Here is a 24137-nt window from a genome sequence, read left to right on the forward strand (position 1 = left end):
ACACATTACATTACATTACATTACATTACATTACATTACATTACATTACATTACATTACATTACATTACATTACATTACATTACATTATAACGAGATTTACAGGTGAACAATATAAAACATAACAACACAAACACAATAAGCGAAGGATAACTTGAATAAAGAAATCATTAAAAATCAGTGACCAATTTCAAAAGAACCGACCACTTTGGATGTTGTTCATGTTGAATAAAGAAAATACTTTCCTATTAAAAATTTGTCTAAGGCCATTCAGGCCTGAGCCAATGGTTACTATTGGACAATTCATATCGAGCATCTGACCTGACTTCTCTAACCAAAAGGATTTTAATTGGAACTCTTTCCAGAAGTCACGCACTGTTGTACACACCCAGCAGAGCATGTCTTCTTAGGATGTAGCCTTATTTTTTTTTATTACCGACATGGGTATGGCGGCGCATATGATTTGCTGCCAGTATTACTATACAGCAAATTTTCAAACTGTCATCACATTTCTTTGATAATCTCCTCCACTTCATTTTTTTCAATAATGACCAAGATACCTGACGCCACATGACGGCGTCATACTTGTGTGAATCACTATTTACAAACTACATACAACTATGCGTTCCCGTTTCCTAGCAACAACCCTTATTATCCCCGAGTACAAGGGCGCCCCCAAGAGATATTTTCCTACGCATGACGGGTCAGGTCATCTCAATGTACACTACGTGCCATTCACTTATTGATATAAATCCCATCACCTATGCCTACATCTTACCGTTAATGGTGAAGGGTATTGTGAAATAGTGCGAGACGTGGAAACAGTGAAGATGCTGTAAACATCAGTTATCTCTACGTAGCCTCTATATGTACATTATCCGTCCACGAAGCCAGTATACGGAGTGGTCACCGGTGCTGCAAGCAGTCAAGTTCGTCAACAAGTTAACGTTAATGTCGAGTCGTAGCTAGCGTTACTAGTACACACAGCGTGAACCATGGCAGGGGCTGAAAACGTTAAAGTTGCTGTTCGAGTGAGACCTTTTATATCCTTTTTAAATACACAGACACCGAATTACTGACACAAAGATATGTTTTTACTACGTCTGCTTATTATTCCCTTACATTTTAACTCTCTAAAATTAGAAGAGAGTTCGTTTACATGTATTTCCATTAGTCTGGCCATACAGTCTGACCTCGTTCTAGCTGCAATAATGTTTGTTTGTTTGTTTGTTGTTGTTTTTGTTTTTTTTGTTGTTGTTTTTTGGGGGGGTCTAGCGGAGGACCGAGAGCGACATATCGAAACCGCTACAGTACTACATCTAGCCTCGTTCTAATTTCTAGTTCTACTTTCATTTTCATCCAGATGTAGTGGGTCAGCTTTTGTCTTTTTTAAAGTATATTTTGTCTGTTATGTATTGTTCTTCTTTGTTCTTTTAATACTTTGTGTGATATTTTATGCAAGAGGACCACAATGGAAATAAGTTGTCAAAACTTTTGTGTATCACCCTCGGCAAAGGTATTCACGTGATATATCTGTTTTGTCTTGCATCCGTTTTAGTTTGTGGTTTTCCGAATATTTTTTTGCCAAATAAAAGCAATCAATCAATCAACCCGAAGGGGGAGCTTAGGACATACTGGGTGTGTACTATTTGTCTGTCTGTCTGTCTGTCTGTCTGTCTGTCTGTCTGTCTGTCTGTCTGTCTGTCTGTCTGTCTGTCTGGTGTTTTGGAGCTGAACATGGGTTTTCTCAAACTGACCCTCCAGCGCTGATGACCAAAGCCTCCTAGTAAAAACCATGTTTTCCAATGTGACCCACACCCCACTTCAAGTAGTGTTTTCCAAAATGACCCCTCCCCCACTTTGTGATATTCTTTTAATGACCCCCCCCCCCACACACACACACACACACACACACACCAGTCGGTTAGTAATGCCCCGCCCCTTAGGTAATATCTTAACAATGCAAGCTTCACATCTAATATAATTTTATACATACATTAAATATTTATACTATAGTGTATGATTCTTTGGGTGTCAGTAGAGCATGATGAGAAACTGACACAAAGGGAGTTTTTTTTCAGTTTACATAACAGTGAAATGGCTAATGTTTTTTGAAACCAACATCTGGCATAGAGTGTCTTTAACATAGTACTTGTCAAATGGACAAGTGTCAGATCATGTATGGCCGAACTCCTCAACATTGCACATTTTAACCAAATGTGCTGAACATAACGGAATGTAAAATCAGAACACGGTCATCAGGAACTAGACTACGATATCAGATATTTATCGCCTTATATAGAACTTAGATATTTTATACAGCTTAGTTATTGCTGTCTATTTAGGACTTAAAGCAAAATCCATAAAATCTCTGATAAAAATATCAAATATTATTTTGTAAATCTATCATGACAAATATTGGAGAAATATTTGGTAAATCAAATGTCATCTAGTATTGGAATTAGACAATACCATAACATAGCTGGTGCCCTCTTCATCAGTTTTCCAAGACAGTGAAATGGCATCGGATATAAAATATAAGATATTTTGTGTGTGTATATTATATATATATATATACACAAAATACACAAGTTATGGTACTGAGCCGTTACTCATAGTTTCACGCTTGAATGCGATCTTCGGACGAAGATCGCACGAAGATCGCATTCAAGCGTGAAACTCTGAGTAACGGCTCCGTACCATAACTTGTGTATTTTGTGTAATACAGCTCTACTTCTCAGTATTGAGCGCTTTTCCTTCAGTTTATGACTTACCTCTTACACTGAATTAGTATATATATATATATATATATATATATATATATATATATATATATATATATATATATATATATATATATATATATATATATATATATATATATATATATATATATATATATATATATATATATATATATATATATATATATATATATATATATATATATATATATATATATATATACATATATATATATATATATATATATATATATATATATATACTCAGTATATGTAATGTCTATACTGGAGTAAACTTTGATGATCGTAACAACGTGAAACACTGTGTACTAGCTCCTGTGTATCTTACTTGATACTGTGTTATATATATATGTATATATATATATATATATATATATATATATATATATATATATATATATATATATATATATATATATATATATATATATATATATATATATATATATATATATATATATATATATATATATATATATATATATATATATATATATAACTCGTGAGTATCAATCTGCTAAGACAGTGCTCTATACCGCAGTGGCAGAGCGTAATAGTTTTGGTAGTACTGGAACTCTTTCTTGGGTGTAACTCGGAGTTTCACGCATATTGCGATCATCAGACACTCCAGAGTGTCTGATGATCGCAATATGCGTGAAACTCCGAGTTACACCCAAGAAAGAGTTCCAGTACTACCAAAACTATATATATATATATATATATGATATATATCTGATATGTTTGATGTCGCATCTTCATGGATATATACATATCAAATACAGTAGAGTATTTACAGAGTACTGAATACAGAACACTAAGAATTCAATAAGAGTAACCCTGTTTATTTATTTATGCCAGAAAAAAAATTAAAGCTTTTAAATGCTTACCCACATTTTAGGCTACTTCATTTTATTGCACAGCATTTGAATTTTTTGGCCTTATCAACAATATTTTACTTTCACTTTCACATTTTCTTTTTCTCAGAATGACATCCGAAATGAAAAAATAGACGGTTTATGTTAAATTTATGGTCAAACAGTAAAGTGAAAGCAGACTAATCATACTACAGGCGTATTTTATTACCTCCATGAAATAGAGTGTTCATGACTAATTTCACCCGAGTTACTGCTAATATAAAATTTTAACATGTTTACTTTGATATTTGTATAAATTCCAGTTTGATTTTTATAAAACTTAGACTGTATACTGTAGTCGTATGTTTTTTTCAACACTGGATTTATTTTAACTTCATATACATGAAAACAAATTTTCCATGGAAGAAGTTCTGCTAACATACTTAAGAACTGCTATATTTCTATATTCAGATGTTGTGAAAGGTATCAACAAGTTCACAGTTTCACTGAATATGGCTGGCCAACAGAATGAGTTAATACCATATTTACAAGTGTCTATTTTCCCCTGGCAGTGTCTGCCAATTGAAGTACGTCCTAGATTCCCATTCGGCCAAATTTCCAGGTGCCAAAATAAATATTTACAAAAGTAATTTTAATTGAATTTATATATACATGTACGAGTAAATTAACATTATTGTACATGCAACATTTAAAGTGCACTTATTGTGAATATTTTATAAAGCTATCTAGTGATTTTCCAAATCTATTGTGAACTTTGACCTCTCAGTTATTCAGAAAGTAATACATGTATGTACCAATCTGCTGTGTGGTAATTTGAAAATCCTAATTTATTTTCCAATCCCATAGTATATTTTCTGATTCAATCGGCTAATTTCTGTTTATTTGAAAGTACTATTTTTATATTCTAGACTGTGAATGTACTTAATTTGGCACATGGAAAATGTGGCAGAATAGTAATTTAGGACAGGTCAGGTGTGCGCACTTAGAGAGGAAAACATTACTTGTAAATAAGTTGTCTGGTCGACCCATTTCATTCAGTTCAAATGTTGTTGACACTTTTCACATCAGGTGAATATAGAAATATGACAACTCGTAAAAGTATGTTAGAGGGATTAATTTCTATGGAAAAACCTTTTGCATGTATTCAACTAAATAAACCCAATGTCAATGATATACGACTAGAGTAGGACATTTTCTAATTCAATCTGCTAATGTTTGATTATTAGACATTCCATAGAATGTTTTTATCTAGCAGATGTGTGACCTACGATGATCATGTGAAATCCCTTTTTATCTCGAGATGCCTCAAGATGAAAGAATTTTTTTTTTTTTTGGGGGGGGGGGGGTGTAAATTCAAACAACAAAGTAGTGTTAAGCAATCAACAATCACTTTTTTGAGAAAAAATCCTCAGTCCTATTTTAAATGATGACATTGAATTTATAAATGTTTGGAGTGGTTAGACTTTTTAAGGGAAACAAAATGAAAATTACATTTAAAAAAAAACCCTCTTCCCTTATTGTAATTCTAACTGCCTTTCTTTGAAAAAAAGGGGAGAAAAGTACTTAGTAATAAAAATATTTGAGGAGTTTTCTGTACATTTTGTATTGAAATAATACTAGAGGTGGCACCAGTCTAAACAATGCAGTTATTCATTTGTTCACTGTATATATTCCTTAACATTTGACACAATGACCGTGAAATCAACCGCAATGCAAAATGCATCATTAATATGCATAGAAAGACAACAGAATTGACCAATCCTGATGAGCCACAGTCAGAACCCAAGAGATTTTCATACGATTATTCCTATTGGTCACATGATGGATTTATGGAAAGAGAGTCCGACAAATATCTTCAACCAAAAAATTCAAAATATATCGATCAGGTATGACAGTTTTTATTTCTGATTAACATTTTAATGGTCTGTGTTTGCTGTAACATGACAGGACATGTCTTGCAGTTGTGAAATAGAAATATGGCAGTGAAAAAGAGAATTTAATCTTTTGAATAAACACCAGTGCTATTTATATTTACACATACTAGAATTATGTGTATATTATGACATTACTGTTGCGACCTTTGATATGACCTTTCAACTCTGAGATTTTGACCTTTATGACCTGTACATTCTCTGTATTTTTTAACTAGAGGGCATTGTATGTTGTAACCAATAATTACATCAAGTGTAGACATAAAATTGATTTAAAACTGGTGTTTATTTTAAAGAGATTTATGAACCTTATAAGAAATATTTTATATGAAATATCTTTAATCCAGGAAGGGCATGGGAGGTGGGGCGTACCAGTGGCCAGCTCTGATAGTGTTTGCTGCGAACCCTGACCCCAGTTTAGACCGTACAGATTTTTAGAGTACCCCAAAAGGACTGTATATACATGCTTAAAATGTACTGTAATGGGGGGAAATCTAAAGAACAAGTATTTTAGGGGGGGGGGGGAATGCTAAATCAGATATCTAATAACTGTGCATTAGTATAAAAGTATGATCCGGGGAAATTAGCTGAGAATTTATCAATTTATGCCAAACAGGGTTGAAAATAGTGTACAATATTGATCCCATTTTAGACTCTTCAGCTCAAATAAAGCAAACCTATTTTAGACCAAAGGGCTCACAAAACATACCCCAAAAGGGAGGATATATGATATGATAATGGTAGAAAGGATACATTACGGTCCCAAAAAAATAATACTTCATGGTAATATTTAGTCTGTAAGGTACGCCGTGACGGGGCGCCCTCAACCATCGGCCAACCCCTAACGCCGACCGAGTGATTGACATATATTACCATGGCAACATTCGCTCTTATCGCCTGACGTACAAGCTACTCTACATATTTGATTTCTAATCTACATGACGACCTCTGCACGACCTTCTAATCGCTAGTTCAGGGCGGGGCCCAAATCTTTTGAAGTGTCCGACATACTAGTGCAGAGTAGTACAGTCGTGTGAGAGGAGGCCGGTGAGGGCGAAACGTCACGACGTATCTTACAGTCTAGGTAATATTTTAATGTTTTGAAACAGTTTTAAGAAGAAGAAAAAACTTTTTAAAAAAATGATTTGAAAAAGGTACTGAAATTAAACTGAACTTTATTCCTGCTACATCTTGTGCACTACCATCGTTATAAATTGTGCACAACTGACAGTTTCATAGTGTTATGTAGTCTGCAAGGTACGCCATGACAGGGCGCCCTCAAACATTGGGAGAGAGAAGGTCGGTGGGGGCAGAGCAACATGACGTATCTTACAGTCTTTAAGTGTTATGCTTCCCTTTCTTTCTTTTCATTTACTTTTACCATCAGAAAAGGGTGTTTGAAGATTTAGGTCTGCAAATGCTGGACAATGCCTGGAAAGGCTACAACTGTTCCCTGTTTGCATACGGACAAACAGGAAGCGGGAAATCATATTCCATAATGGGCTATGGAGCAAACAAAGGTATTCCTACTATTACTGAAAAATATTTGTATTGATAGACATGTGAAAATAGGTAAATTTTTATAAGATTGTCTTGGCAGTATTATTGATATGTTTGAACTCTCATGGTAATATAAATGGTACATACAGGACAAAAATCATTTCATACATCAGTACATAAATATTTTACATTGTCTCTAATATCCAATCCTATTTGACACAAAGTACATTTTTCGACCAAGTTCAGATAGGGTCATGAATTATGCAAATCAAAATAGTATTTCAAAATTGTTGAAAGCATTGAAAACAAGTTGCAAACTTTCACTCTCTCTCACATAAAAATTAGATACATAGCTAAGTAGATACTTAGATACAAAGACCTAGACACATAGATATGCACATAGATACATATTTACATACATACATACATACATACATACATACATACATACACACACACACACACATACATACACATAGATATGCACATAGATACATATTTACATACATACATACATACATACATACATACATACACACACACATACATACGTACGTACGTACGTACGTACGTACGTACGTACGTACGTACATACATACATTCATACGTACGTACGTACATACGTACATACATACATACATACATACATACATACATACATACATACATACATACATACATACATACATACACACACACACACACACATATATATATACATACATACATACATACATACATACATACATACATACATACATACATACATACATACATACATACATACATACATACATACATACATACATACATACATACATACATACATACATACATACATACATACATACATACATACATACATACATACATACATACATACATACATACATACATACATACATACATACATACATACATACATACATACATACAAACAAACAAACAAACAAACAAAACAAATTAAAAAAAAAACATTTATGATAGTTTGAAATATCTCCACTGATAATGCCAATAATCTTGACCCATCAGGTGTTGTACCAATGACCTGTGAGGAGCTGTTCAGAGGGATGAGTGAACGACAGGAATCAGGAGAAGACCAAGATTTTCAGGTAAGCAAAAGTGGAGGGGTGGGGGGGGGGACTGTTTAGATTGAATGACAGAACACAGGAGTGGGGAGAGTTTCAGGTAAACAAAAGTGGGATTTGGAAGCTATGAACGAATGGCAGAATTCTAGGGAAGATTAAGATTTGGAAGATTAGCAGTTAAATATCATTGAAGTAGAAATGTGTAAAAGAATGAATGAATGCCAGCTGAGACTGAAGTAAAGGTAAATTATTTCAGATACACATGTTATTATAGCATAGTATAGATCAAGATAGGTTTAATCAGTGTCTCGTCTCCCTAACTATCTACTTCATTCTGAATTCAAGATGAATATTCTAAAAACTGTTGTGTTTTAATTGTTTTCATTCAGGTTACTTTTAGTATGATAGAAATTTACAATGAACAAGTCCGAGATCTACTAAATCCCAAAAATACTCCAAAAGGTGGACTGAAAGTGAGAGAACATCAAATCAAAGGTTTCTATGGTAAGTTCAATTTGATAAACTTGTTGATAGGACTTATAAAGTCAGTTTGAACTTCAAGTGGACCTTCTTCAGGTCAAGTCCATGTAGCGACAGTGGCCATGGCAGGATTAGGGTTTGAATGCCACTCCAGAAAATAGGTGTATTTTCATAAACTTTGGATTCCGGCATCACACAGGTGTTTCCATAGCTACCGGTACATTGATTTGCATAATTTCTTATGACAGTCTGTATCATCATTATAGTATAGCTCAATAACTCATTCTTTGATTTGCTAGAATAGTGTCAGCTTGTAGGTAACCTTAGCTTTAGGTTAGGGTTGTCAGTGGCCGAGCGTTTAGCTCCTACACCTTTTACCTCTGCAGCCTGGGTTCGAATCTACCAAGTGTTGGCTGGGTTTGATAAAAAATTAACCAGGCCTGTATGTAAGAAGGGTGATACTCAGTTTGACCCTGTCGAACACACAGGTTTCCCCTGGGTGACTTGATTTTTATGTCATTTTGATCTCATTTAAAATATTTATACGATGACCCCTCATTTCAAGTGAGAATGGAAACAAAGTAAAAGAACATTTTTTAACATTTTATTTCCGAGGTGCATTTCACATTAACGAACTTATTATGTGTGATCGTTGCATCACACTACAAACATTATAATCAAGTGATGTGTTGTTCACATATATGGATTAATTTTCATCACATCGTGCATTCTTGTTTCAGTTGAAATGCTGAAGATGGTGAATGTCAATAGTTTTGCTGATATAGAGGCAAGAATCAATGAAGGAACCAGAAATAGAACTATAGCTGCTACAAATATGAATGCCACTAGCAGGTAAGAAACAAACGTGAATGCCACTAAACAGTTGAATGCGTTCAAACAAAAAATATGAGTTTGTACTGTGGTTGTTTGTCCCCAATGGGTGAAGCCTGAGGGGGACTACTGTTGTGGGGTCTGTCTGTCTGTCCATCCATGCAGGTGTATTTGTGTGTGTGCATCTGTGTCCACCTGTATCTCTGAAATGTATGTCAATTACAACCAAACTTGACACAAATTTCATGCTATAGTGGACATATGCTCATCAGTTTTTGACCCTCGCAATAATGGCCTAAATATTTGTTATAAAAATTCACATTTTTCCCACTAACTCTAGATAGAGACCTCAATTGAGTGTCTACACCCATGTCATCCATTTCCAATGAGACCTTTGACCTTGACCTCTGTGTTGAAGGTCAAATAGCCAAACTTGTTCAAATTGTGTACATACGCCTCAGACATGGATCAAAGGCAAATAACCCAAAATATTCAAAGCGTTCATGTAAACTGCTGACATGCATGGACCAGTTTCAAACAAACCTGGCACAAATGTCAGATAGTGCAGTCCAATTATGTACATCACTTTATACTTTGAGCACTACAGAACCAGTGATGTAGGCACAAATTGTTGTGACATAGAAAAACCAGGGTATAAAATCAATATTTTCTGTTCAATGACAATAACTTGGCTTGTGCATAGTTTAGTCAAGGATATGATATCATATATATTTGAAATGTTATTACTGACAATTATTTTGCATCTAGATGTTCTTTTACGATAAAATTTATTATCTTTTTGTTCCTAGTCGGGCTCACACAATAGTATCAGTAACTCTGGTACAAAAAGCCAAGAATCAGGCTGGGCAAAGTATGACCAAAACGTCTATTATAAATCTTGTTGACTTGGCTGGAAGGTAAGTGTGTTAAACAATTGCATTTTTTTAAAAAGTCATTTATATACAAATTACAACGTAATTATCTAGTCTTGTAACAAGACCTTAAATCCATGCTTGAAAGGTTGCAGAACAAAAGCTGAAGATGACAGTACCATTGCAGGACGAAAAATACTGTTGTGTTTGATACTATGATTAATCAGAAAAAAATCATTTGCCTAAATGAATCTTTGAAAGAACTGTCACTGATTTATTGTGAGCCCATCTACTAGTTGTATTGCTTACATCATAAGAGAGAATCTAGGTATTGCTGTGCTTTTATGAAAATATGGAAAGATTGCATTTTGCATCTCTATCTAGAACTCCTGAACTCATTTGTTTTCAGTGAAATTGTTGAAACGTGGAAGCATCAGGTACAGGGAAGGTAGATTTAGTAGATGTAGTACCCTCTCAAAGTTGTTTGATACACATTCTTTTGTTTTCAGTGAACGAGTTGAAAAGTCTGGTGCGACAGGTGACAGACTAAAGGAAGGTACCATGATAAACCAATCACTATCAACATTAGGCAATGTTATCAAGGCATTGGCTGATATTGGTGTGGGTAGAAAACAAGGACATGGTGAGCATGAACCAATTACTATCAACAATGGGCATTGGCTAATATTGGTGTGTCACATGGTTAATATGAACCAATCACTATCAACATTGGGCATTGGCTGATGTTAATATGTCACATGGTTAATATGAACCAATCACTCTCAACATTGTTATCAAGTCATTGCCTACAATTCAGGCTTTGTTCCTTCATGGCTTTCCTGATATGTAGGATAGAAGGACATTTCTAGAGTTAGAAAATTGTTATCACCAAATTTCTATAGTATTGTATATATGATATTGCGGATTTATTACAGTACATTAGGATAAATGATTTTTCTCAAAACTTTTTTAAATTTCAATTTTTTCTTCAGGGACTGCTTGCATCTATTATTACTCATTGTTCTACTATAATGCTTAATTGGGAACAAAGGCAAGGCTGATTTCGTCATGAAAAGGCTAATTTCACATCTTTGCATCGTACATTTTCTCTAAAAACAATATGAAAATTATTCAAATTAGCCATTGTACACTGGGGTAGGGATTTCTGGGTATGGTGCCCAATTACCATATGCTGATGTCGCCAAGAGAAGTATTGTGTCTGTGTGTATTGTTTCTACCTTACAGGGTAGACACAATAGATGAATTTGGTAGGAACAGTACACAGACTGATAGATAGGGACACTGGCTACAACATTAGGTAATAGGGCTCCATTCCTAGAATTCCCTATCCCAGTGTACAGAGGTCAGGTCATGGATGATTTGAATAATTTATTCTCTTACGTTCAGAGAAGTTTGATGTAGAATCTGCCTTGTCTTTGTTACCTTTTGGTGTATAGCAACAATTAATGCAAAATTTGTGAAATCCACTGAAATAGTAGAAGACAACATTCATGGATTTTTTTTTTTTGAAATTCATTTTCAGTACCTTACAGAGATTCTAAACTGACAATGTTGTTGAAGAACGCCCTCGGTGGCAACAGTAAGACAATCATGGTAGGTGTTTGCTTATGTCAGTGTTTCCATGGTGATATTAGGTAAGAACAAGATCTTCCAAAATGTTAATGTAATGCTTTAACCATTGTGATACAGAATTTAGTTTGCAATTGGTGGTTAATTTGAGAATATTTTAATATTTCAAGTCAAATATCGACAGGTAGTGATAATAAACTGGTATTAAAAGTCATAATTTTGTTTTGTTTTAAATATTTTTGTTCATTAATTTCTGAATAAAACGGCTGAAATCTGGTGTGACGGTGAAATCTTATGTGATTGCGTATCATTGTTTTAATCAGATTTACGACTCTGTCCTGCTTTTACTAGTGTTGGTTCACCACTCGTAATTATGCTAATTATGTCTGTGATTAGCAAGTAAAAAGACCAATCAGGGTAAAGCGTTATGTTTAACATATTAGTAATGTGAACTTTCAACTTGACTGTTTTAAGTTTCATTTTAGTCACATTCAGTCGGTCTGTAGGAGAATTATTCAAGGCTAACTCTCTGGTTATGTTTGGGAGGACCAACACATCGTATTGATCAGGTGACTTTTCAAATCAGGTGATTTTCTTTCAATTTCATGTCATAAAGTATCATTTATATATTTGTTTCTCTGACATTCATCACAGATAGCAGCAATTAGTCCAGCTGATGATAACTATGAAGAAACACTGTCAACTCTTAGATATGGTGAGTTGAAGACACTCTCAACCCTTCCTCTTCTTTAAATATTGTTGTCATCTTGATGACTTGTCTGTCTCTCTGTCTGTTTGTCTCTCTGTCTTTCTGGCTGTCTTGGGCTCTCTGTCAGTGCCTGTTTATCTGTGTGTCTCTATCTATCTATCTGTGTGTGTGTGTGTCTGTCTGTCTCTGTCTGTCTATCTGTGTGTCTGTCTATCTGTGTGTGTCTGTGTGTGTCTGTTTGTCTCTGCCTCTGTCTGTCTGTCTGTCTGTCTGTCTGTCTGTCTGTCTGTGTCTGCCTATGTCTGTCTCTCTCTGTCTGTCTATCTATGTCTGTGTCTGTCTGTCTGTCTGTCTGTTTGTCTGTCTGTCTGTCTGTCTGTCTGTCTGTCTGCCTGTCTGTCTATCTGTCAGTCTATGCCTGTCTGTCTGTCTGTCTGTCTGTCTATGCCTGTCCTTTTGTCTGTCCTTTTGTCTGTCTGTCTGTCTGTCTGTCTGTCTGTCTGTCTGTCTGTCAGTCTGTCTGTCTGTCTGTCTGTCTGTCTGCCTGTCTCAGCCTGTTTGTCTGTCTATCTACATGAATTATGTCAGGTATGTAGCAACAGAAGATCTGACAATTAGCTATTATTTCTCAGGATCATATGAATTGCAATATATCTTTAGTATACTTTGTAAAATCTTTCTTGACCAATTGTGATATTAATCTCTGCTGGTGAATAGAAGAATCCTCTTGTTCAAGGTGTATCACTAAATATTCTTGAAATTTGCATTTTGTCACCTTTCACAGTAAAACTTATAATCCTCAGAAACCCTCCCATTATCCTTCTCTTGATAATGGCATCAAAATTTGTAACAATACTATGTATATTGATTTCTGTCTTATCACAGCTGATAGAGCCAAGTCAATCAAAACCAAGGCTGTTATCAATGAAAGTCCAACAGAGAAGTTGATTCGTGAACTCCGAGAAGAGAATGCCAGATTATTGGCTCAACTAGATGGAGGAGAAGGTGGTGGTGGTGGTGGTGGTGGTGGTGGGGGAGGTATTACTAAAGTGGTCGGAATTCCTGAGGAGGGTAAGTTTTGTGGGGTTTTTCAGTGTTCCATTAACTTTCATGAATGTTTAATGTTTAAAGAATGATTGATACAGATATGCCAGTTACATGTGTTTGCTTTGTGGTCAGTATAACAAAGTACCTGGTATGCAATCAGAAATGTCATTCTGTTACTCTTGATTTGCCATGAATAGTTACTTCCAGACTCGGCACAAACTATTGTTACATAGTAGTATGTTCCAGGAATTACTTGCATCAGTTTGCATGCATACTAGTGGTATTTGCACTGCAGTGCAATACTGAAAACATTATTGCATGCCTACATGCAAATGATATGCAGTCGATTGCATGCTTGTTCCTTGTATATGAAAGTGTGTGACCATACAGTGTGAACAATTTACTGATTTTTGAAGAAAAAAAATTGTATAATAACAGAACCCCCATGACCCTTGAATTTTCTTGTGGCTAAATACTCAGTGATGTTTAAATTCGTGTTTGCTGTGTTTTCTGCTGCACTTTTACTCTCTATGCTCGTAAAAGTATGGTTGCAGAGAAAACTGCTAGAACTCATACAAATACCCCGACTACACCACACTTGCACTGGCATGTCATGGGGTGTCACATTACTTTTGATTTTCCATGACTATTTTTTAACTCAGCACAATCTATTTCCACTGTCCAAATAATTAGATCAAATCTCCCAGTCTTCATCAGTTGTCACCTTGCAGTGACTATTCCAAATAATATGGTCATTTATTACATTGATGCTGAGCATTAGTGGTCATTCAAAATACATTTCACAGAGGGTAGATAAAAATTAAAACAAAATCAACATCTATCAAGTCCATATATCTGTCTTATTATCGAAAGTTGTTTTTCCATTTCAAGATGTTATGTAAGACAATGTTGCTTTTGTGGTTATTTGCTTTGTGTTTTGTCTCTAATTTTTGAAAAAGAAATAAAGAAGATAAACGTAATAAACAGATCAAATCTATTCATCCATCATATCTTCAAGTACACTGTAATGAATTCTTCTCCCAGATAGGTCTTGCTTATTTTCAAAACTTTTGTAGGTAGTTGTAGTCTTTATATTAAGCTTTGCTGATGTCGTTGTCTTTGATTGTATTTCATGTTTAGAGGTAGAGTCTATGAAGAAGATGCTGGAAGAACAGATCGAACGTAACAAAGATGAGATGACTGAGATGGAGAAGTCATGGAAACAAAGATTAGCAGAGGCTGAATCAGCTAATATGGTAAACATGTGGGCTTGTATGTGTATGGTGATGATGATGTTGGGGGTGGTACTGATGAGGATGATGATGATGATGATGATGATGATGATGACGATGATGACAACGACGATGACGACGGTGGTGATGATGACGGTGGTGACAGTGATGATAGTGAGGATGTATGAAGGCAGTTTGATTTTACATTGTAATCTCTCTCAGTTAATTATTGCTAAACTTATTATACATTGCATCATTTAATTTATAGGAGAAACTCTTGGCTGAGCAGAATAAACAAGAACAGATGAAAGTTGTTCCACATTTCTGGAATCTGAATGAAGATCCTTCGTTGACTGGAATGATTGTACACTTTGCACCAACTGGTAAGTTACCCTTTGTGCATTTATCACAACTTGGTGAGTTAAACTTTGTACACTTACCACCACTTGGCAAGTTACTCTTTGTACACTTACCAACACCTGGTAAGACACCCTTTGTGTATTTACCACTACTATGTAAGAGTCACTTACCACCACTTGGTAAGTTACACTTCATATGCATACCACCACTTGGTAAGCCACCCTTTGTACACTTACTACCACTGGGTAAGTTACACTTACTACCACTTGGTAAGTTACACTTACTACCACTGAGTGAGCTACACTTTGTATGCTTACCGCCACTTGATAAGTCACCCTTTGTACACTTACCACTACTGGGTAAGTTACACTTTGTACACTTACTACCACTTGATAAGTCACCCTTTGTACACTTACCACTACTGGGTAAGTTACACTTTGTACACTTACTACCACTTGATAAGTCACCCTTTGTACACTTACCACTACTGGGTAAGTTACACTTTGTACACTTACTACCACTTGGTAAGTTACTCTTCGCACACTTACGACCACTTGGTAAGTTACTCTTTGTACACTTACCACAACTTGGTAAGTTACTCTTTTGTACACTTTTCACTACACTTTAAGATAACAAGATTGAATGAATACAATTTCTTGCTACATTTAGTCTGAATGAAATCCATGAATTAAATGTACAGCAACTAGATGTAGACATGTGGGTGCCGATGTTTTAAATTAGCCGATGATGTAAGTAGAGGGTGACTTCTGTCCTTTGTGATGTTCATTTGATGTCTGCATGGTGGCATGTGTAGTTCATTTCACTTAGACAAAATGTAGCAAGAAATTGTATTCATACAATGTTGGTGTCTTAAAGTGTAGAATGTGCAGTTCCTTATTGGTTCCTGTGTGATTCTATCAAGCACAGGGAGAGTGAACAGTAACCTGCACCATGCTGTAGTAAGTTAATGGTGTTGCCATTTTCACTTGTAATATATTCATAGTTGTATTTTATCTGCCCTATTACAGGATCATCTAGAGTGGGAAACAACAAAGCCGACCCACCACCAGAAATACTACTAAATGGTTTAAGGTAGGTGTAGATGTTGCAGCCTCATGCAATGGCTAATGTTCTCTGCAATGCCTTATGTCTAGAGAGTCACATGTTTCTAGTTCTACAAGCCCATTTAGATCCAATATCCTACAGCAGGCAATTCACCATACACTAGAAATGAGAAATCTGTAAGTTTAATTGTTAAAATCAAATATAACAACTTCTAGAAACTATTCTACTGTCCTATGATTATTGGTAAGTCCAGATTTAATAGTCTAATGTAAATTCACAGTCAATATATTGGTTCACTGAATGTAATACCTGTTTCCACAGTATCTTAAATGATAGTCGGACAAGTTATTCAATATTCATAGGTTTGTTGACTTTGACCAAACAAATACTGAAATAGCAAATCTGGCCTCTACATCAGGTACTGATAAATTGAATAAATCGCAGCTTTGTATATGTAAGTCATACTTTATGAAAATAGAAACTAGGAACTTGATAGTCTCAAATTTATATAACCAGTATTATTAGCCCCCTGTGGGCACAGCCTGGAGGAGTTATAGGAATGACACATGTCTATCTGTCTGTGTATGTGTACATGCATGTGTGAATGCGCATGTAAATGTGTGTGTGTGTGTGTGTGTGTGTGTGTGTGTGTGTGTGTGTGTGTGTGTGTGTGTGTGTGTGTGTGTGTGTGTGTGTGTGTGTGTGTGTGTGTGTGTGTGTGTGTGTGTGTGTGTGTGTGTGTGTGTGTGTGTGTGCATTTGCATGTGCTTGTGCGTGTACATCTGTGGCCAGCCATATTTGTGATACCCAGTACTCAATTTCATCCACACTTGGTACAAATGTCAAACACTACAGAGTGCATATGTATGTCACTTAATTTTGTGCACAGGCAGAATAGTAGACAAAGAGACAGATGGAAAAATATGTACTTAGAGAGAAGAGGGAGGAACATAGATGGCCAAGATGGACTCCTTTTAAACATTATTGATGACGCTAATAAATGAGAAATATGGACTGCAAGTACACGGAGTAGAAAATCAAGAGAATAAATTTTAACAGAATCATTTCTTGTATGTTTGCAGCATTCTGAAGGAACACGCCATAGTAAAAAACAAGAGAAGTACGGTGAAAATCATACCATGTGGTAAAGCTAAAGTACTGGTGAATGGTCAGGAGTTGACAGAAGAAAGGGAAATCCACCACAATGACAGGTAAAGAAGTCTAGTAATGTAGATTCATGTGTTATACAATGTATAACACAAAATAGTGTTTTTCATAAACAGTCTCATGTCGGCACCTTCAAAGAATATTTCAAAGGCCTGCTCCTGATAAAGTATTGTCCTCTGAGATTAGAAGCAAATAAGGGTACAGCGTGGATGTTGTATACACAGCTTGCACTCTTGACTAATGTTTTGATTTCGTGTACAGAGTGATGTTTGGTTCCAATCACCTCTATGTGTTCCATCACCCACAAGACATGGCTAAGAATATGAAGTCTGGTAAGAAGGAAGAGAAAGTGACATACGACCAAGCCCAGGCTGAGATCGCTAAAAACTCTGGCTTTGACATGGAAAGGGGACCTAACAAATCAAAAGGTAAACATTGTATAGTCCAATGCCTGCTTGAAGAGAAGGTAAACATTTTATAGTCCAATGCCTGGTTGAAGAGAATGTAAACATTTTATAGTCCAATGCCTGGTTGAAGAGACGGTAAACATTTTATAGTCCAGTGCCAGGTAAAGGAGAATGTAAACATTTTATAGTGAAATGCTTGGTTTAAGAGAAGATAAACATTTTGTTGTCCAATGCCTGGTTGAAGATAATCATGATGTAAAAATAATGTAATTGAGGATGAACATAACTGAGAATACGTTGGAGTTTTCTTGAACAAAGTTTCAGCAAAACTTTACATAATTTATTTCCCAAGTGTATTTTATGGAAATTAGTTTTAGTGTGCATTGTGTGGTTGCATGTTTTATACACTGACTACAGTTAAACTCAAAATAGGGTCTCAGTTACAGACAGTGTTACTTTAAAAAGGTAATTGGCAGTCCTGTGAAACCATAAACAGTGGAGAAGAAATTCTCCACAGTCTGTGGTGAAACTTACCTTGCTGTATGTGGGCACTATAGGCATTACCATAGCAACCATGACTTCATAATAAGTCATCTATTTCTATGTTGGTTGTCAACAGAGGATTTGTTGCTACAGGAGGACCTGATAGAAATGATGCCGTTGGTGAGTGAAGCTAACGCCATCAGTGAAGAACTCGATAAGAAAGTCAAATTTGAACTTGCACTAGTGTCACCTCAAGTGTTGGGCAAGAAAAATGGTAAAACTGAGGTAAGAGTTTATCTTCTTTATGTGTCGTAATGACCAATTAAAGGGGCACAGGTAGAGTTTAGACAGTTTTTACTTTCGTTAGTAATAAAAAATACTTTACATAAAACCATGTCTAAACTAATCAAGTATAGTGTTCACAACGATTCATATAGCCGTGACGTGTCACTTTTTACCAACCATGCAACTCGTGCATTCTTCATGTAATGACAGGGATTTCCTCAGATTTGTTGATACGTACCAACAATTACATCATCAAATCTTTCATATATTATATCTAAATACCAGGATTGAGTTATACCAGTATCAAGTAATGAATGAGTATGCTTCAGTAAGTAGAATACAATATGTAACACTTCATAGGCAACAAAAATTGCGTCCAAAAACCGTCTAAACTCAGCCTGTGCCCCTTTAATAAACAAGAATAATGCCAAGTTATACCATGCACAAGCCAAGTTATATTCTCTTTGATATGAACAGAAAATATGGATTATATATTCTGGTCGTTCTAAGTCATGACAGCATGTAAAGCACGTCAGTGCTCGTTTGTCAAAATGACTTTATCGGCATTATTTTTCCCGATTTTTCATAAATTATGGTTGAGGAGGTATAATTGTATTATATCAAGTTTCAGAGTTTTAAAAAATTAAATGCATTTTTTATCTTTTATGTACAGGTTAAAGTGATGCTGAGGAATCTAGAGACTGGCACAGAGTTTATGTGGGACAGAGATAAGTTTTTGAATAGGAAGTATATGATGCAGGAAATGTACCAGAACTTTATGGAAGGTGACAAAGACTGGAATGTTGAAAAGGTGAGAATGGGACACATGGACTTGTACTTAGTTTATTGCTGGTAGAACTAAGTCTAAGAGTCCTGTGATGGTTCATGAGTACATGAATGGGCATGGTTGAATGTTTTGTATCATTTTTCAATGGTACTATCGAGGCATTACAAGTCAGCTGTCAGGGTGCATCCTGGAGTCATCTAGTCCTCAACAATGCATGGAACTTCTAAAGTCACCAACCACACTACATGTCAACGCAAACAGGTTTTTATAGTTTTCAATTTGAAAAAGTCAAAAGTTTTCTTCAAATATAATATCTTTCTATATGAAATCTTTGTTACCTGTGTTTAACCTTTTCACCTGAAAGTTTATTCCGCATCATGGTTGTATTTTACAACATCCTAAATTTAACATCTAGTAATTTTTTTGCTGTTTTTTTTTTTACTTTTAGGAGAGAGATCCATTTTGGGAGCCACCTGATACTGAAGTACCTATCGGTTACGTCCATGTTTATTTACAAAGTCTAAGTTATATGATAGAAACTGAAGAAACACTTGCAATCACTGACTACAAAGGTCAAGAGAGAGGTCATCTAAGAATTGAAGTCCTACCATGTCATGAGAACGGGACAGAGTTTGAGGAAGATGAAGACGCATTTGTAGAAGAACCAGAAGAACTGGTAAGACAAACAAACAGACAGACAGACAGACAGACAGACAGACAGACAGACAGACAGAATTGGACAGTCAGTCAGACACAAACAGACAGAATTGGACAGTCACAGGTAGACAGACAAGGGAGGGAGGGATAGACAGACACAGACAGACTGAAAGGGACAGGTAGACAGAAATGGACAAACAAACAAACAGACAGACATAGACAGACAGACAGACAGACAGACAGACAGACAGACAGACAGACAATTCGGTTGTGTTCACAAACTTTATTCTGATTTGGGTTGAATGATTATCTTCCATCAATGTATTTCAACTGGAATCTTCATTTTTTTTCTTACTAAATGGACCATTCTGTTTTGAAGCCACGTCAAGATTTTGTACACTACAGTAGTAAATGATTAGGCCCAAGTAGCAGGAGTTGTTACCTCTGTAGGATTATGAGTGACCCTAAAATTGTGCTTTTGGTGCCAGACAGACATAAAGGTATACATAGACTTTGCTGTTGGCTGACAAAGGCCAAGTCTCTATAAGTAGCCATGGTGATGATACTCCATCCATTCATTTGTCATAAAACCTACATAAAGTGTGTTTGATATTTTTGCATAACACCGGTACATTCATATACTATTTTATAGGTCAAAATGTTGACTGTTCTGAAATCAGGCAACATTGAAACTTGTCAGAGCATAAAAACTGTTGAACAACACTATCATCTAATGACCAATCACAGAAAAGGAAATGGATGTGTTATTATCATGAATAATGTCCATCTAGTTTTCATAATAAGTCATGGCTTTTGTAGATGTACTGCTGTGCAGATTTGATTTGCTACCAGTGCAAGCAGTGCAGTGGATGACAATGAAACATGCAAAGTATTATGCCCTCTCAGGCCACATTGCTAAATCTTTTGTTTTTATGCTCCCTTTAGCTTGGCAAGACTATTCACTTCAAAATCAAACTACCACATGCAAGAGGATTGCCTACCCAATTCAACAAGGTAAATAATTGTTCCAATATTGTGTTACCATATCCTATGTATCTACAGCCAATATCACATAACCTCACTGAAACAGTTTGTCACAAATGTATTGGTGTTGTGGTTCATACAATCTCAGACAACACTCCAGACATTCCGACTTTTTACAAATGAAAACAAAATACAAGTAATTGTATCACATTGTTACCACTGAGGTCATTGAAGTCTGAGAAAATGTATACAATGTTACACTTTATGTAGTCTCCTGCAGTGGACTGGTTAGTAACAATGTATCACAATTACTTGTATTTTGTTCATGATTTGTAAAGAGTCTTGTTCTACCAATATAATTGTATGAACAGAGATGAAAATTAATTTTTGTTTTGGCAAGTTTCGTTGAAATTGGCTGTACATGGTATTATTTATATATATTCATGCAAGATGCTCTGGACATCACAGAATGATGATTTTGTTGCCATTTTTAAAAGAGGCAAATAAGTAAGTCTGTATCTAGAATAGGAAAAAAATGCTTGGTTTCGATTTTTGTGACGGATACCAATTGCATTGCAGTACAAGCAGTCTATAAAATATTTGTAGGCAAATTTGAGCAATTATGCATACATTGGTTCCCATGGTTACATCGAGTATGCATAAGATATGTTTGTCAATTTGTCATTAGTGAAAAACTTGTAGTTATAAGTTTTCATTTTGATTTTTCAGAGTTTTTGTAGATACAAGTTTTATTTAGAAGACAAAATACAGCAGACAAAGGAAATCAAGGGAACTTCTAATCCAGATTATAAACATGAAAATCTTGTACATTATGGTCCTGTTACACAACAGGTAAGTCATATCATTGTAGGAATTACTGGCTTGTAATCTGTACATCGCTGGTTGTGAAGTCATGATGGTTGACTGGCTTGTAATCTGTACATCGCTGGTTGTGAAGTCATGATGGTTGAATGGTTAGAGTGGCTGGCTTGTTATCTGCACATTGCTTGCCTGACCCCAAGCACGGCTATTTTATTTTGACTGGCTACAGTTATTGAGCAAGAAATGAAGCATACGCATATGACTTGGTTTTACTCTGCTGTATAAATGGGTACCTGTTAGGATGTGATTGTTATGTGATGGATTGAATGTGTCTCGGTTGCTAAAGGGACTGTGCTTTGTGTACGGTTGATAATGAATGAAAGTTTGTGCGATAAAAGGTTTGTGTCAGGGGTATTAATGTATAATACTTTCAACATGTTATAGAAAGCATTGACTGAAAATGTTCAATATCGTTGTTATTACCAGTACACATGGGATTGTCAAAAAATATCCAACATTATATATTAGTCAGCTGGGAAATACTGCAGCATACTGCCCTCAGTGGTAAAGGATGACACAGATTGGGTATTTGTTTATTGAGAATGTCCTCCTTAGGTCATTACTAAGTATTCAATATTTCAACTTTGATGATGACAACGAAAGTGAACAAACTTCCCAAAACAGTCAGATTGGCATAAAAGGATCTCTTTGGTGCTGTTAAGTGTTGAAACGACCCAGAACAGTCAGACATACAAATAATACTTCAGTTCAGATTATTGCCAATAAATGTACTTGACACATTCAATCTTTTTTTCTATTTTTTACCCTGTGGGTCCTATACATGTATAGTTTGTGACTTATTTGGACAGTGAGCCGTTGATAGTTGAAGTCTGGGGTAGACAGCATGACAAACCAAGGAAAGCCGTCAATCTTACCACCAAAGATTTATTAGCAGAAGATGCAGTCAGACGGTCCAGGATATCATTGCGAGATTATTCATCTGTCATGACTTTTGTAAGTTACTGTAATTTTTGAAATTAAAAAAAAAGAAAAAAAGTTACTGTAATTTTGTTTGAACATTGTGCAAGCCAACTTGTGGCGTACTTAATACAGGATTTATATTCAGTGTTGTAAGTTAAAGAGAAGCATATTAATAAATAGTTTTTGTATCACAACCCTTAATTACGAGTAACTTTTCGCCTGTTCTGGTTGACAAGCCTTGTCAAACTGTCTGTTTGCTGGCTTTATTGCTAGACGGGCCTGAGGAGGTGAACTGTTACTTGTAAGTAATTAGAATCCCTTGGTCGTGTTTACAAGAACTCATTATTACTATGTTGTACCGACCTGATGAAAACAGCATGTTCATCATCAACTCTGTTCTGTCAAGACTTTGAAACTGTCAAACCTATAGTTTAAATTTCACTGGGCAGAGAAATTTGGCTTGTACCAGGTATTTTGTATTTAGCCTCAAAATCTAAAAGCCATACCATTGATAACTATGGATTAGTATTGAAATCAGTATGTTTAATGATAAGGTCATGTGACTCTTGTTTCTTTATGTAGTTTCTCCTTCAGCACTTCTGTTACCCTCACCCACCTTATTTACCCCCAAACCCCACCCCCACCCCCACCCCCACCTGCCACCTGCACTGGATGAAACAAATACACAAAGGTCATATTTAGTATCTGTATCTGTACAATGTAGGCTTTGATGAGATTCACCAGATTTCATTTGTGGATATATATATATATATATATATATATATACCCAGAAGGTGAAGTTTGCATATCTACTGCGAAAATAATCACACCAAGTGTGAGCATGAATTGACAAACTATGGATAACTATTCCTCTGATGATAACAGTTTTAGGGGGTAAATCTTGATCGATTTTACCATATAAATGTGAAAAATAATCCTACAAAAACTTTTATGAAGTTTTTGTGTGCATGTTTTTTTTAAAGTATGATATAATCTAGTTCTAATGGTTTGACATAGTTTTTATAGTTTGACCCAATTCTTATGGTTTGACCCGATTCTTATGGTTTGACCTAATTCTGTCAAATAGTTGGTGTAATGTTTTATGTCAGATGGTATCAAATACAAATGCTTTGATTTTATTGAATGATTGCCAACACCTTCATAACATGATCTAACCAGTCTTTGATAATGTTTCCATTCATACTATTGTCCAACAGCTGC

The 24137-nt window shown here is 35.5% G+C and overlaps 1 protein-coding gene across 3 annotated transcripts in view; it reads left to right on the plus strand.

The window, feature by feature from the left end:
* Positions 1-783: 783 nt before the first annotated feature.
* Positions 784-24137, plus strand: part of LOC144433583 (kinesin-like protein KIF28) — a 29705-nt gene continuing 6351 nt past the window's right edge. For all 3 annotated transcript variants that reach the window (XM_078121901.1, XM_078121902.1, XM_078121900.1), the window contains exons 1-22: positions 784-1041; positions 5327-5524; positions 6957-7089; positions 8102-8181; positions 8547-8661; positions 9378-9489; positions 10278-10385; positions 10850-10983; positions 11884-11954; positions 12585-12645; positions 13525-13710; positions 14827-14942; positions 15187-15301; positions 16307-16370; positions 17426-17554; positions 17772-17938; positions 18537-18685; positions 19359-19496; positions 19921-20148; positions 21075-21143; positions 21843-21965; positions 22785-22949. In XM_078121901.1, coding sequence (XP_077978027.1) covers positions 994-1041; positions 5327-5524; positions 6957-7089; positions 8102-8181; positions 8547-8661; positions 9378-9489; positions 10278-10385; positions 10850-10983; positions 11884-11954; positions 12585-12645; positions 13525-13710; positions 14827-14942; positions 15187-15301; positions 16307-16370; positions 17426-17554; positions 17772-17938; positions 18537-18685; positions 19359-19496; positions 19921-20148; positions 21075-21143; positions 21843-21965; positions 22785-22949 — 2709 coding nt within the window. In that variant the 5' untranslated portion in view covers positions 784-993. The remainder of the gene's footprint in view (positions 1042-5326; positions 5525-6956; positions 7090-8101; positions 8182-8546; positions 8662-9377; positions 9490-10277; positions 10386-10849; positions 10984-11883; positions 11955-12584; positions 12646-13524; positions 13711-14826; positions 14943-15186; positions 15302-16306; positions 16371-17425; positions 17555-17771; positions 17939-18536; positions 18686-19358; positions 19497-19920; positions 20149-21074; positions 21144-21842; positions 21966-22784; positions 22950-24137) is intronic.

The sequence above is a fragment of the Glandiceps talaboti genome, chromosome 4 (assembly GCF_964340395.1).
Source record: "Glandiceps talaboti chromosome 4, keGlaTala1.1, whole genome shotgun sequence".
NCBI lineage: Eukaryota > Metazoa > Hemichordata > Enteropneusta > Spengelidae > Glandiceps > Glandiceps talaboti.